Below are 17,175 nucleotides of genomic sequence, written 5' to 3' on the forward strand. Positions count from 1 at the left end.
TGGACTTGGACTTGGCACCACTTACTGTGCGGTAGCAGAGAGAATGGTCTAGGACTTCGATGACTGGAGTCTGACAATTCTTTGGGCCTTCCTCTGACACCGCCTAGTATATAGGTCCAGTGATATACTGGGCCGAACGCACTACCGTCTGTAGCGCATTACGGTCGGATGCTGAGCAGTTGCTGTACCAGGACGTGATGCAACTGGTCAGGATGCATTCGATGGTGCAGGTGTAGAACATTTTGAGGATCTGTGGACCCATGCCAAATCTTTTCAGTCTCCTGAGGGGGAAAAGGCGTGTTCCCTGTTCACCCTCTTCATGACTTTCTTGGTGGGTTTGGACCATGATAGTTTGTTGGTGATGGAACTTGAAACTCTCGACCCTCTCCATTACAGCCCCGTCAATGTGAATCAGGGCGTGTTCGTCCCTCCTTTTCCTGTAGTCCACGATCATCTCCTTTGTCTTGCTCATGTTGAGGGATGGTGTTGGAGTTGTGCTTAGCCACACAGGCGTGGGTGAACAGGGAATACAGGAGGGGACTAAGCACGCACCCTTGAGGATCAGCGTGGCAGATGTGTTATCTACCCTTACCACCTGGGGGCAGCCCATCAGGAAGTCCAGGATCCAGTTGCAGAAGGAGTTGTTTAGTCCCTGGGTCCTTAGCTTAGTGATGAGCTTTGTGGGCACTTTGGTGTTGAACGCTGAGCTGTAGTCAATGAACAGCATTCTCACATAGGTGTTCCTTTTGTCATCTGTGGATCTGTTGGGGTGGTATGCGAATTGGAGTGGGTCTAGTGTTTCGGGGATGATGGTTTTGATGTGAGCCACCCACTGAGTGGAAAATCAAATACCTAAAGGAATGCAGGTGTAGCGGAAATTATTTAAAATCACACTGTGATTGCTAGCTCTGCCTGAAACGCATAAGCCAAATAGTTCCCCTTGGACCAGGGGATTTCTCTTTAGTCTACTGGTTGACTTAATTTTGATTCTTGAGCTACCAGGTACGAATCCCACCTGTCATCTATATTCTCCTGGCTCCTCCTATCTTCATTTCAAACTGTCATAAATCTCTGTTTGCAAGAATTACACAAGACAAGCCAAAGCTAAAGAAACAATGTTTTATTGAAGTAAAATACTTATGCAAAAAAATAATATTCCAACTCATATGTTACATGGAGGTCCAGTTTGACTGGCCATGACTAATAAAGTTTCACAGGCACCTATGGAGATGGGTCAGAGTCAGACAGTATGAGTTGATTTCAGAGGAGAGCGAGAGAACCAAAAGAGCTCAAACAAACACATCACAGTGATACATAGCATGCACATGGCACATTTACATATCCTCATGATCATCACCTCCAGGACATTTATGGCACTTGGTGTCAAAGGAAGGCCAAGAAGATCATTAGGGACCTCAGCCACACGAGCCACGGTCTGTTCACTCTGCTACCATCTAGCAGACAGAGAAGGTACAGGTGCATCAGATCCAGGACCGAGACAATGAGAAACAGCTTCTATCACAAGGCCATCAGACGGTTGAACAGCCATTACTAGCCGTCTACCTGCCAGGTACTCTGCATGGTGATACTAATGCACCATGTACAGAGAGACATTGAACACTGGTCAATTCATATACTCTTGTTTACTCACTATGTATATATTGTATTCTTGACATAGCTCATCCTAATATACCTAATACTGTACATACCATTTTATTTTCAAAATTATAAACTGTCTATACACACCACGTATTAATATTTATATTCTGGATTCTGACACTGCTCACTATCTACTTTGGATTGTTAATTGGACTCGTTCTGACATTTATTTGTATACTTTAATTATTTGTGTATTAGTATTGTATTTGCTAGACATTCTACTGCACTGTTGGAGCTAGTAACATCAGCATTTCACATCTGTACACGACCAATACGTTTTGATTTGATTATCATCATTATCGACTCCTTTCATCAATCATCATCTCGGTAGCTTCCATTTGGCATGTTAACACAGTAGGACAACAGATCTAATGGTCTCTAGAGACACACACAGTATGACATGGGGCCTAACAGAGGACAGGGTGGGAAGGCAATTGAGTAACAGAAGATGGTTACATGAATGAAGTCTCCAACCTTCCAGAGCTCAGAGAGATATCACACGGAACGCCAAAGCGGAGCTGCATTACAATGCAACGTTGCAACAAATGTGACATGGATTCAGCTACAATTAATCAGACAATGAAGACTAGTGCTTGGTTTAATATGGTATTTAAAAGGATATGGACATTGGACACAATATAATTTCAGATAAACATTTTTCACCTCATACACTTGTCAATTCTCTCCTCGTGAACTGTAACAAAGCGTACCTCCTAATTGTGAGGGCTTAGTGCAGTCTGAACATAGTTGGCAAAATGTGAAGAGTATGGCAACATCAAAAAAATGACTGAATATTTGAACTGAAACCAACAGTGTAAGGTAAAAACTTTAAGCACATGGTCAAAAAATAAATACTGAAATAAAATGCAGATGTACAGGTAGATAATGTAAGGAAGCACCTTAATAAGGACATGGCAATTTTGAATGCCTAGCATTAGCATAACCTAGCATTACAGTCTAGACTCACAGAAGGCTATAAAATAGTTAAGAGCGCAACATAAAATAAAAGCAACAGATAAATATTAAAAGGGTAAGCAAACGTCCCTGAATCCTTAAAGTCAATGTACTGTAACGTGTGTGACACATGAACCTGACTTCATTATCCAGCGCTAGCAGATGCTAACCGCCATTTCCGCTTCACAGATAGAGCCTTTTCAGAGGAAACAGCTCAGTCCATGACTCAATACAAGACAAGCACTTCATTAGTTTTGACCCATTATTGTGCGCATACATTACATGGCTAAGAATATGTGGACACCTGCTCGTCGAACATCTCATTCCAAAATCATAGGAATTAATATGGAGTTGGTCCCCCCTTTGCAGCTATAACAGCCTCCACTCTTCTGGGAAGGCTTTACACTAGATGATGGAACATTGCTGAGGAGACTTGCTTCCCTTCAGCCACAAGAGCATTATTGAGGTTGGGTACAGATGTTGGGCAATTCGGCCCGGCTCGCAGTCGGCGTTCCAATTCAGTCCAAAGGTGTTTGATGTCAGGGCTCTGTGCAGGCCAGTCAAGTTCTTCCACACCGATCTTGACAAACCATTTCTTTATGGACCTCGCTTTGTGCACAGGGGCATTGTCATGCTGAAACAGGAAAGGGCCTTCCCTAAACCGTTACCACAAAGTTGGAAGCATAGAATCATGTAGAATATGCTGTAGCGTTGAGATTTCCCTTCACTGGAACTAGGGGGCCTAGCCCAAACCATGAAAAACAGCCCCAGACCATTATTCCTCCTCCACCAAACTTTACAGTTAGGACTATGCATTCAGGCAGGTAGCGTTCTCCTGGCATCCGGCAAGCCCAGGTTTGTCCGTCAGACTGCCAGATGGAAACCCATTTCATGAAGCTCCCAACAAACAGTTATTGTGCTGACGTTGCTTCCAGAGGCAGTTTGGAACTGAGTAGTGAGCGTTGCAACCGAGGACAGATGATTTTTACACGCTGTGCGCTTCAGCACTTGGTGGTCCCATTCTGTGAGCTTGTGGCCTACCACTTTGCGGCTTTCCACAATAACAGCACATACAGTTGACCGGGGCAGCTCTAGCAGGGTAGAAAAATGTCCTTACTGACTTGTTGGAAAGGTAACATCCTATGACGGTGCCCGGCGATTTCACTCGGCCATTCTAACGCCAATGTTTATCTATGGAGATTGCATGGCTGTGTGCTCGATTTTATACACCTGTCAGCAATGGGTGTTGTTGAAATAGCCGAATCAACTAATTTCAAGGGGTGTCCACATACTTATGGCCATGTAGTGTATATTGTACATTGACTTATGTTGTATTCATCCTTTTCAGTGCTTTAATTGTTGGTACTCTACTGTATTAACTACGTCTTTCTTTACTGAGGTAAAAATTAAGTATGTGTTTGGTCAAATGTAACTGTTCTCATACCCACTGTCAAAACCTGTTGCTTAGTGCTCTCCTGTTGGGCTTGGGAAACTAACAGAGATTTAGACAACCTCCTGACATTCAGAGAACGTTCAGAGAACTCCCTTTAGTACAGTAGCATGTTCACTCATCATGAGCAGTACCTTACCCACTGGGCACAGACATCAGTTCAACATCTAGTTTTGAGTTACATTTGGTTGAGTTGTCAACTAATGTGAATTCCACACAAAATCTCACCATGTCATTGGATTTAGAATAAAAGTTGGGTGAAAAATCCACTCAGTTTTCCACGTTAATTCAACATCACATGGAAACAACATTGATTTAACCAGTTCTTGCCTACGTGGGTACCCACTTTGCTCAACGTTGAGAATTCTAGAAATCGTCAGGGAGGTACTCAGATCCAGACTCATTGAAATAAACTAACGTTTGTGGGCATGGCGTAGCGTTTGGTTGGAGCAAAGGGTTTGGGTAGCCAGGCAAGAAAATCTCCACAGACCTGCGACATTTGCATGCTATCTTGAACATGCACACTTTTTATGATTACATAAGACATTTGTTGTTACAGTAACCTCAAAATGTGGCCAGGGATGTGATACTCATTTTACTGTATTACAAAAGAAATAGAATTGTTTGGTTGACAATGCAAACAAATAAACATTTAAAGGAAATATCTGCTGCTTGTATAGTTCCATCTGAGCCACTGGCTTAAATCTATTCTCTAACTTCTATTTTCTGTTGACATGGAGACCTGAATCACACAATTAATTTGTTAACTGATCGACAAGTTAATAGGATATTTACTGTATTGCAAAAATATTTAATTGTGCTTGGTTGTCAACGCAACCAAAAATAGACATATGAAGGAGATGTGTCCTTAGATAGTGGCACGGATGAAACTATCTGGCTTTAATTCCAGTTTGTCTACAAATGTATACATACAATTTGAATTAATAGGGCTAAATCAGATGAAACATTAAATGCACTTTAAATACAGTTTGATTTAATTTAGTCATTGTTTAACTTACATTTTTGGTTGAGATGGCGACATGAATCCAACTTTATATTTTACTAACTTGTAGATTCCATTTGAAATCAACCAAAGCTTGAATCGTGTGTTGAATTGAAACAATAGCGGTTGATGACTTTAGAAATGCTATATAGGCCTAAATATCATCATTGATAATATATGGTCATATTTCATTTGCTCTATTAAACCTACCCTTGACTTTGATAACAACGGTGAATAGATCAACAATCATTCTCACAATAGGACAGTTGATGACAAATATCAAAGTTTAGCAGGGCTTGGTAAAAAAAGTGCGTCAATCTAATTAACAAACAAAAAAATCCATCAGTTTCTGTTTTTTTGCATCTCTATCCGCCTATGTCGGCCTCCCGCCACTGCAGTAGAAAATGGCAGAGCTACGGTGCTGTTTGTCAGACCAGGACACATCTCAAAAATCTGTCTTACAAAAACGTCTGAACGGTTTGGCTTACTAAGGAATATAACAACTCTATGGAAAGATTAAACTAAAGAACACACTGGTTTTGCTCTATGATCCCCACAAGTGTCACGGGACTGGTCTGAATGTAAACCAGTACCAGTTTTAAAAAATGAACAGAAGGTTGGAGGTAGTTTTGTGCCAACAATAGGGGTTAAATGTGTGTTGAAAAAACAAAAATATTTCCTGAGCTTTCTTATATCTCCTATAAATAGGACAGACACATCAAAACCTTATTCCTTATGTCTGTTTTCCCACGTATGAATGCGTTCCTCAATGCGCTATAGTGGTGAAGGCCAAAATCAAGGGGGGAAACCTACAGGGGTCCTAAAATTCCAAATCAAATAGTCAAATGATGGATCATTTAGCTAACTTAAAACAATTCCATATGTTAGCTTAGTAGAACCCCCCCCTACAGTTGTTTTCTTATAGTGGATATTACGTTGAAGATCTGATGTTGTTTCAAAAGGTATAAATTCAACATATTTTGAAAATTGGTTATGATATATTCCTGTGGTTGAAATTACAACAGTTGATTACTTTTTTCAAATCCAATGTATTTTCCACGTCACAATACGTTGACTTAACCAGTTTGTGCCAAGTGGGTACAGAGTCTAGTGGTTATGGTGATACATGCGTGCCCACACAAAAAACGTCAGTGCATTGCAAAAAAGAAAGTGTCAGAGGTGTTTCATGGATGCAGAGACAGACAGAGAGAAGCCCTCCCTCTCAGTGTGTAAGCTTGGCTCAGGAGCACATTGTAAAGAGAAATCATACTCATCTTACTTTCAGTCCTATTCTAGTTTCATGGTGGAACTGTTATTGTTGTTGTAACTTTACACCGGTAAAAAAAACATTGCAAAATAAACAAAAGTAGCATAACTTTACACTGTACAGTACGGTATAGACTGGAATGTAGGCAAGTTAATTTGAGAATCACATACGATAACATGATTTGATAATGAGAGACGGGGATGGTAGGAGTTTGAGAGTCTCTTCCAATTTCCGTCGGAGTGCTGAGCTTTACATTGAGATGGTTTGACCTCTCGGTGACCCCTCCCCTCCTCTTTGAACCTTCTTCCTCAGTCTGATAGAGTCTCTGGTAAGGAGGGTTCAGAGGGTGATACCATAGTCCCATAGTCTGTCAGGGAGCTCAGTCCCTCAGTCCTATTAAAGTCCCACATTTACAAGGAGAATCCCACTGAGTTACACGATGCAGAGGAACACATGAGGTACAGCAGAGGGAGGGAGAGAGAGATGCAGCATGGTCTCAACCTAGACAGACAGCTTTGTTAGATTTGATAAAATATGGTAATTATATAGAGTACCATAAACTATCAAAGGAACCTTGAATGGGAAGGAATTAACCATAAAAAATATTTGGAGGATGAAAACAAACCGGTTTGGTCATAAGTGCATCGCTTAATTAAACTCAAGTGCTCCGTGACAAACGTGTAGCCATCTAGAGGATGTCATGGTAGAGGAAACTCCAGGCCATTCTCGGCTATCCACGTCTTACGAAAAAGGTCATTTCTTACAACTGAATTACTGTATTACAATGCAGTTTTTTTTGTTTGTCAATTCACTTCTCTAGCTCATAATATGGTTGGGAACTAACATGCTTTCTACCTAAACTCAGGTTCATTGGAAGACACACTTCGGACGCGAGTGTCACAAATTATACACTTGTTTGCACTTACATATGCAGTGTTTAGTCATATCTATTTGGTTTATATCAAGTGTCTCTAGATTGAACCCTAGAATGTACATAATGTATCACCTCATACCAAAAGTTCACCTTAGTCTTCCATTTCCTTTAAGCCTAGAGTTCACACAACATTCCTAATTTGATTGCCTAGAATTACATTAAGTAAATAAAAATAAAATATAAATATAAAAATAGTTGTGGACGTACACTTTTCATTCATCCCCCATTCAGAAACACTTAGCAGTCCGAGCACGGTCGACACTTTTTAAAAGAGAAAGAAAAGCTGACAACACTATCAACAGATTTGGGGGGGGGGGACCACAGCAGTGTTAGGCTTACCTGTTGTTGCCTCCTATGATGGGTTCTGAATAATGATTACATTTAAATGACATGGACTTTATGGCTATATACTGAAAATATACATTCCAATATTTATATAGAACTATCTTAAAGATACAAATGTGCAAAATTTGTAAACAAATGAGATCCTTGGTGTAATTGGTTGGAGGGAGCTCAGTCACAGCCTGGTGGGCTCCTCGTCACTGTCGCTGCAGTTCCCACAACAGTCCTGACAGGGGGTGATACAGAACAGATTTATCAGGAGGCCCAATAAGAAGTTAATGAGGAAAACATTGGAGCATAGATAGACAGGACACCAATATGTATGCTTCAGGAGCATGATGTACTACAGTACCCATACTGCTCGGTGTGAGATCTTACACGGTGGGTGCATGGTGGGTTATGTAGTACATAACAAATGCTAAAATAGGTGTATTCTGGTTTATAAAAGAATCGCAGTCGTCAATAAGAATACATACACTTACAGCCAAAAACATGGAGAGTCAATGACAAACAATACTGAGGCTTTCTGTTTAATAAGGTTGAGGAGCTCACCTGTCTCCCAAAGAGCCTCTGCAGCAGCCCTTGTTTAGGTGGTGGCGAGGGCTGTCCTCTCCAGTCCAGGTCCGGGGGAACTGTCCCGTCTGTGTGAAACACATTGAGCTCCTGAAAGCACTCAGACTCGATCATCTGGAAACAGAAGAAACAACATTGATCGCAACGTCAAACCTAAAATCGTTTGATAAAGTGGCATATTAGGGTAAAGGGGACTTTGAGATGCGTACCAAATGGCACCCTATTCCCTACATTGTGCACTAATTTTGACCAGAGCCTTATGAGCCCTGGTCAAAAGTAGTGGACTACAGAGGGAATATGGTGTTGTTTGGGGCAGAACCCAAGTGTTTTTTTGCCAGGCCACTGACCAGCACATTAGTATGATAAAGGTGAAGGCCATCTTGATAGGACAGGGAAGTGAAAGCATTTAAAAATAGAGCTGATTTGCCCAGTGTCTTTGTCTGACAAAGCTGATAGGAAAATAATTAAATAACTAAAAGTGTTTTAAAACAGGCTGATGACAAATCAAACCACGGCAGTCATTTTTCCTTTTGGTGCATGCGTGTGTGACCTCTGACCTCCATCTGCCAGGGGATGGACACGCTGCCTGTGGACACTTTACAGTAGAAGGAGTCATCTTTGGGCTCCAACTCCACCCCCTTGACCGTGGAGAACTGCTCGATGTCCAGTACGTCCTTACAGTAAATGGCCTGGGGCTGGGGAAGCAAACAACATTGTATGTATACTGTATGCACTGTACATTTGTACTCTGACAATGCCTTCTTAATTACTCGAGGGTATTAATGTCACATGGTATATACAGTGGTTATCATAAGTATGAATCTCCACTGAATTAACATTTTTGTCAATCTACACAAAATACTCTGTATACTCTGGAAGATTGATTTTTTTAAAGACTAATGAAAAATACAACACTAATATACAAAAGTATGTGGACACCACTTCAATTTAGCAGATTTGGCTATTTCAGCCACACCCATTGCTGACAGATGTATAAAATTGAGCACAAGCCACGCAATCTCCTTAGACATACATTGGCAGTAGAATGGCCTTACTGAAGAGCTCAGTGACTTTCAATGTGACACCGTCACCTTTCCAACAAGTCAGTTCATCAAATTTCTGCCCTGCAAGAGCTGCCCCGGTCAACTGTAAGTGCTGTTATTGTGAAGTGGAAATGTCTAGGAGCAACAACAGCTCAGCCGCGAAGTGGTAGGCCACACAAGCTCACAGAAAGAGACCGCTGAAGTGCGTAAAAATCATCTGTCCTCAGTTGCAACACTCACTACAGAGTTCCAAACCGCCTCTGGAAGCAACTTCAGCACAATAACTGTTTGTCGGGAGATTCATAAAATGGGTTTCCATAGCCGAGCAGCTGCACACAAGCCTAAGATCACCATGCGCATTGCCAAGTGTTGGCTGCAGTGGTGTAAAGCTCGCCGCCACTGGACTCTGGAGAAGTTTAAATGCGTTCTCTGGAGTGATGCCAGGAGAACGCTACCTGCCCGAATGCAGAGTTTGGTGGAGGAGGAATAATGGTTTGGGGCTATTTTTCATAGTTCGGGCTATGCCCCTTAGTTCCAATGAAGGGAAATCTTAACCCTACAGCATACAATGACATTCTAGACGATTCTATGCTTCCAACTTGGCAAGGCCCTTTCCTGTTTCAGCATGACAATGCCCCCGTGCACAAATGCAAGGTCCATACAGAAACGGTTTGTCAAGAATGTGTGGAAGAACTTGACATCCCTAGCCGCGTCCTCAGAGCAGGCGCAGACCAGCTGGCTGGTGTGTTTATACAGACATATTCAATCAATCCCTATCCCAGTGTGCTGTCCCCACATGCTTCAAGACGGCCACCGTTGTTCCTGTTACCAAGAAAGCAAAGGTAACTGAACTAAATATCGCCCTGTAGCACTCACTTCTGTCATCATGAAGTGCTTTGAGAGACTAGTCAAGGATCATATCACATCCACCCGACCTGTCACCCTAGACCCACTTAAATTTGCTTACCACCCCAATAGGTCCACAGACGATGCAATCCCACTGCCCTATCCCATCTGGACAAGATAAATACCCTATGTAAGAATGCTGTTCATTGACTACAGCTCAGCATTCAACACCATAGTACCCTCCAAGCTCATCATTAAGCTTGAGACCCTGGGTCTCGATCCTGTCCTGTGCAACTGGGTCCTGGACTTCCTGACGGGCCACCCCCAGGTGGTGAAGGTAGGAAACAACATCTCCACTCCGCTGATCCTCAACACTGGGGCCCCACAAGGGTGCGTTCTCAGCCCTCTCCTGTACTCCCTGTTCACCCATGACTGTGTGGCCATGGACACCTCCAACACAATCAACAAGTTTGCAGACGACACAACAGTGGTAGGCTTTATTACCAACAACGACGAGACAGCCAACAGGGAGGAGGTGAGGGCCCTCGGAGTGTGGTGTCAGGAAAATAACCTCTCACTCAATGTCAGCAAAACAAAAGAGATGATTGTGGACAGGAAACAGCAAAGAGAGCACCCCCCTATCCACATCGACACGACAGCAGTAGAGAAGGTGGAAAGTTAAGTTCCTCGGTGTTCATATCACAGACAAACTGAAATGGTCCACGCACACAGACAGTGTGGTGAAGAAGGCTCAAGAGCGCCTCTTCAACCTCAGGAGGCTGAAGAAATGTGGCTAGTCACCAAAAACCCTCACTCACATTTACAGATGCACAATTGAGAGCATCCTGTCGGGCTGTATCACCACCTGGTACGGCAACGCCCACAACCGCAAGGCTCTCCAGAGAGTGGTGTGCACAACGCATCACCAGGGGCAAGCTACCTGCCCTCCAGGACACCGACAACACCCAATGTCACAGGAAGGCAAAAAAGGTCCAAGGACAATAACCACCCGAGCCACTGCCTGTTCACCCCACTTCCATCCAGAAGGCGAGGTCAGTACAGGTGCATCAAAGCTGGGAAAGAGAGATTGAAAAACTGCTTCTCAATGCCACCAGTTTGTTAAAACAGACACCACCAGCACAGAGTGGCAGCTGCCTACCTACAGACTTGATATCATTGGCCACTTTAATAAACGGAACACTAGTCACTTCAATGCCACTTTAAAAATGTTTACATATCTTGCATTACTCATTTCATATGTATATAATGTATCCTTAATCTATTCTTTACCATCTATTGCATCTTAGCTGCTCTGTCACTGCTCATCCATATATTTTATACTTATATATTCTTATCCCATTCCTTTACCAGATTGTGTGTATTAGGTTTTGTTGTGGAATTGTTAGATACTGCTGCACTGTCAGATCTAGAACCATTTCGCTACACTCGCAATGACATCTGCTAACCATGTGTATTTGACAAACGTATTTCGAAGTGTTTTGTGAAAGTTTATCGTCTACTTTTTGAATTTTAAAAAATGACGTTACGTTGTGAAATCGCTGTTTTTTTCGTTTATCACACAGTCTACATATAACGATATGTTGGCTTTATATGGCCCGATTTAATCGAAATAAAGACCCAATAGTGTTTATGGGACATCTAGGAGTGCCAACAAAGAAGATGGTGAAAGGTAATGACTGTTTTCTATTTTATTGTGCGGTTTGTGTAACGCCGAAATGCTAATTATTTTGTTTACGTCCCCTGCTGTGCTTTTCTGTTGTAGTGTATTGGTGCATGCTATCAGATAATAGCTTCTCATGCTGTCGCCGAAAAGCATTTTAAAAATCTGACTTGTTGCCTGGATTCACAACGAGTGTAGCTTTAATTTGATACCCTGCATGTGTATTTTAATGAACTTTTGAGTTTTAACTAATACTATTAGCATTTAGCGTAGCGCATTTGCATTTCCAGAGCTCTAGTTGGGACGCAAGCGTCCCAGGTAGAGGTAAGAGGTTAAGAACAAATTCTTATTTTCAATGACGGCCTAGGAACAGTGGGTTAACCTGTTGCTTCTACTCGGGACGCTTGCGTCCCAACTAGAGCTCTGGAAATGCAAATGCGCTACGCTAAATGCTAATAGTATTAGTTAAAACTCAAAAGTTCATTAAAATACACATGCAGGGTATCGAATTAAAGCTACACTCGTTGTGAATCCAGGCAACAAGTCAGATTTTTAAAATGCTTTTCGGCGAAAGCATGAGAAGCTATTATCTGATAGCATGCAACACCCCAAAAGACCCACAGGGGACGTAAACAAAATAATTAGCATTTCGGCGTTACACAAACCGCACAATAAAATAGAAAACATTCATTACCTTTCACCATCTTCTTTGTTGGCACTCCTAGATGTCCCATAAACACTATTTGGGTCTTTATTTCGATTAAATCGGTCCATATAAAGCCTAGATATCGTTATATGTAGACTGTGTGATAAACGAAAAAAACATCGTTTCAAAACGTAACGTCATTTTTTTAAATTCAAAAAGTCGACGATAAACTTTCACAAAACACTTCAAATACGTTTGTAATGCAACTTTAGGTATTAGTAAACGTTAATAAGCGATAAAATTCATCAGGAGGCGATGTAAAGATCATTAGCTGTCCGTCTGGAAAAATGTCCGGCTAGAAACTCAACGAAAATATCCGGTCCTAGACCGGATTAGATACGGTGTCCTGTATGTGTTTGACCAAGAAAAAACTCGAAGGGAAATGACAAGACTCTAGACACCCTGTGGAAGCTGTAGGTACTGCAACCTCAGGCAATTAATTGTGGTTCACGTTTATCAATGGGTTCAAGTAGCGCATGGATATATTTTCCCCATTTTCAGTGATCAGTTTTTCCTGTGCTTTTCGATGTAAATGCCGTTCTGGTAAAGCCACAGCAGTGATTTAACCAGTTTTTTAAACGTCTGAGTGTTTTCTATCCACACAGACTAAGCAAATGCATATACCATATTCCTGGCATGAGTAGCAGGGCGCTGAAATGTTGCGCGATTTTTAACAGAATGTTCAAAAAAGTAGAGGGTCGACTGAAGAGGTTAATGCAACCACTGTGTCAGATTTCGCAAAAGCACAATATTTAATCATCTGAGAACAGCTTTCAGCCACGAATGCAAGCCATACAGTTACCCGCCAAATTGTGGAGTCAACAAAAGTCATAAATAGCATTATAAATCTTCACTTACCTTTGCTGATCTTCGTCGGAATGCACTCCCACAATAAAAAATTTTTTTGTTCGATTACGTCCAAATACCTCCGTTTTGTTCGTGCGTTTAGTTCACTATTCCAGAGGCACAATGCTCGAGCGCAAAATCCAGACAAAAAGTCAAGAGTTCCATTACAATTTGTAGAAACATGTCAAACGATGTTTACAATCAAGGGGCAATCAAGACCCTTAGGGTATTTTTATAATAAATCTTCAATAATATTCCAACCGGACAATAGCGTATTCATTAGAGGAAAAAGAAGGCACGGCGCACCCATGTGACCGCGCAGTAAACAACTGATTGGCCTCAGCCTAGTCCACTTAGCTCTTATTCGACACCCTTCCACAATAGAAGCCTCAAACAATTTTCTAAAGACTGTTGACATCTGCTGGAAGCCTTGGGAAGTGCAATTTGGCCCCATAGACACAGCATATTGGATAGGCAATCAAGTAAATGAAACTACACTGCTCAAAAAATTTAAGGGAACACTAACATAACACATCCTAGATCTGAATTAATGAAATATTCTTATGAAATACTTTTTTCTTTACATAGTTGAATGTGCTGACAACAAAATCACACAAAAATTATCAATGGAAATCAAATTTATCAACCCATGGAGGTCTGGACTTGGAGTCACACTCAAAATTAAAGTGGAAAACCACACTACAGGCTGATCCAACTTTGATGTAATGTCCTTAAAACAAGTCAAAATGAGGCTCAGTAGTGTGTGTGGCCTCCACGTGCCTGTATGACCTCCCTACAATGCCTGGGCATGCTCCTGATGAGGTGGCGGATGGTCTCCTGAGGGATCTCCTCCCAGACCTGGACTAAAGCAATAATAATACTAATAATATGCATATATTAGCATCTGGGACAGAGTAGCAGACAGTTTACTCTGGGCACCTTATTCATCCAAGTTACTCAATACTGCCCCCGTCACCAAGAAGTTAAAATAACAGCAAATTGTTTAGAAATACAGTGTAGACATTGATAATGTTGTAAATGACTATTGTAGCTGAAAACGGCAGATTTTTTATGGAATATCTACAGAGGCCCATTATCAGCAACCATCACTTCTGTTCCAATGGCACGTTGTGTTAGCTAAACCAAGTTTCATTAGAAAACCCTTTTGCAATTATGTTAGCACGCTGAAAAAAGAAGCAATAAAACTGGCCTTCTTTAAACTAATTGAGTATCTGGAGCATGAGCATTTGTGGGTTCGATAACAGGCTCAAAATGGCCAGAAACAAAGATCTTTCTTCTGAAACTCAGTCTATTTTTGTTCTGATAAATGAAGGCCATTGCATGCGAGAAATTGCCAAGAAACTAAAGTTCTCGTACAGCACTGTATACTACTCCCTTCACAGAACAGCGCAAACTGGCTCTAGCCAGAATAGAAAGAGGAGTGGGAGGCCCCGGTGCACAACTGAGCAAGAGGACAAGTACATTAGTGTCTAGTTCGAGAAACAGACACCTCACAAGACCTCAACTGGCAGCTTTATTAGATAGTACCCGCAAAACACCAGTCTCAATGTCAACAGTGAAGAGGCTACTCCGGGATGCTGGTCTTATAGGCAGAGTTGCAAAGAAAAAGCCATCTCAGACTGGCCAATAAAAAGAAAAGATTAAGATGGGCAAAAATAACAGACACGGACAGAGGAACTCTGCCTAGAAGGCCAGCATCACAGAGCATCTTCACCATTGACGTTGAGATGGGTGTTTTGCAGGTACTATTTAATGAAGCTGTCAGGTCAGGACTTTTGAGGCATCTGTTTCTCAAAGTAGACATTATATTCTTCGCGTCAGACTCATTAAAAAACAAATCTTCGACCAGGTCGAGGTGAGTAATCGCTGTTCTGATTTCCAGAAGCTCTTTTTGGTCATAAGAGAAGGTAGCATCAACATTATGTACAAAATAAGTTACAAACAATGCGAAAAAACACACAAAATAGCACAATGGGTTAGGTGCCCGTAAAACGGCAGCCATCCCCCCTCCGTCACCATTCTTCAGGTTGAAACTACAAGATCTGTACACCTGTATTTGAGGATTTTCTCCCATCCTTCTCAAGCTCTGTCAGTTTATTTCCCCACTATGAGGTTATGAAATTGTGAAAATGATAATGTTCTTTTAGTGTTAGAGTAGTTTGTAAAGACCACCTGAAATGTAATTCTGTTTTGGTGGGATGGAGTTTTGGCCTGCCTGGCGACATCACCAGGCAGTATAAATTAATAGACCAATAAAAGAGTTTCCAATAACAGCTTGTTTTCAGATTACATATCCCTCCCATAATCTTGGCCAATTAAGCCCCTCAATCACGCCACTCCTGGCAAAATTCTTGCTTGAGAAATTGCTCTTTGCTAAGAAGCTATTTTTGTCTCTTTTTAACTATTTAAAAAATAAATTAATAAACAGTAAGGACCTTCATTGTTACCGAGATTGAATATCTTTTTTAAAGGCAGCTATTTCTATGACTGATTTGATCTACCAATCACTGCCCCTATGAGGCTTCTGAAAAGCTCTCGGGTCTTTGTAGTTTCGTCTGTGCTTGAAATGCATTCGGAAAGTATTCAGACCCTTTGACTTTTTCCACATTTTGTTATAGCCTTATTCTACAATTAATTAAATCATTTCCCCCCTCATCGATCTACACAAAATACCCAATTTTGACAAAGCAAAAACTGTTTTTTGGAAATGTGTTCTTTTAAAACAGATTTTTACATTTACATAAACATTCAAACCCTTTACTCAGTACTTTGTTGAAGCACCTTTTCAGCGATTTTCTTGGGTATGACACTACAAGCTTGGCATACATGTATTTGGGGAGTTTCTCCCATTCTTCTCTGCAGAGCCACTCAAGCTCTGTCAGGTTGGATGCGGAGCGTCACTGCACAGCTATTTTCAGGTCTCTCCAGAAATGTTAGATCGGGTTCAAGTCCGGGCTCTGGCTGGGCCACTCAAGGACATTCAGAGACTTGTCCCGAAGCCACTCCTGCGTTGTCTTGGCTGTGTGCTTAGAGTCATTGTCCTGTTGGAAGGTGAACCTTTGCTCCAGTCTAAGGTCCTGAGCGCTCTGGAGCAGGTTTCCATCAAGGATCTCTACTTCGCTCTGTTCATCTTTGCTTCATTCCTGACTAGTCTCCCAGTCCCTGCCGCTGAAAAACATCCCCACAACATGATGCTGCCACCACCATGCTTCACCGTAGGGATGGTACCATGTTCCCTACAGACGTGACACTTGGCATTCAGGCCAAATAGTTACATTTCTTATTTTAATCAACCTTTATTTAACTAAGCAAGTCAGTGAAGAACAAATTATTATTTACAATGACAGCCTACAACAGCCAAACCCGGCAATCTTGGATTCATCAGACCAGAGAATCTTGTTTCTCATGGTCTGAGAGTCCTTTAGGTGCCTTTTGGCAAACTCGAATTGGGCTGTCAATGTGCCATTTACTGAGGAGTAGCTTCCGTCTGGCCACTCTACTATTAAGGCCGGAATGGTGGAGTGCTGCAGAGATGGTTGTCCTTCTGGAAGGTTCTCCTATCTCCACAGAGATCTCCACTGGAGCTCTGTCAGAGTCACCATCGGGTTCTTGGTCACCTCCCTGACCAAGGCCTTCTCCCCCGATAGCTCAGCTCTAGGAAGTCTTGGTGGTTCCAAACTTCTTCCATTTAAGAATTATGTAGGCCACTCTTCATGGGGACCTTCAATGCTGCATAATGTTTTTGGTACCCTTCCCCAGCTCTGTTCCGCAACACAATCTGGTCTTGAAGCGCAACAGACAATTTCGACATGTTGGGTTCTGAGAATATACTTATTCATGTCACTGATGG

At 41.9% G+C, this 17,175-nt stretch overlaps 1 protein-coding gene across 1 annotated transcript in view; it reads right to left on the bottom strand.

Moving 5' to 3' along the window:
• Positions 1–1,105: 1,105 nt before the first annotated feature.
• The window catches only part of LOC115105505 (G protein-coupled receptor kinase 6-like), a 54,336-nt gene continuing 38,266 nt past the window's right edge, over positions 1,106–17,175 (bottom strand). The window contains exons 14-16 of the mRNA XM_029627629.2: positions 8,740–8,877; positions 8,162–8,296; positions 1,106–7,835 (exon numbers count right to left, since the gene is read on the bottom strand). Coding sequence (XP_029483489.1) covers positions 7,785–7,835; positions 8,162–8,296; positions 8,740–8,877 — 324 coding nt within the window. The 3' untranslated portion in view covers positions 1,106–7,784. The remainder of the gene's footprint in view (positions 7,836–8,161; positions 8,297–8,739; positions 8,878–17,175) is intronic.

The sequence above is a fragment of the Oncorhynchus nerka genome, linkage group LG22 (assembly GCF_034236695.1).
Source record: "Oncorhynchus nerka isolate Pitt River linkage group LG22, Oner_Uvic_2.0, whole genome shotgun sequence".
Lineage (NCBI taxonomy): Eukaryota > Metazoa > Chordata > Actinopteri > Salmoniformes > Salmonidae > Oncorhynchus > Oncorhynchus nerka.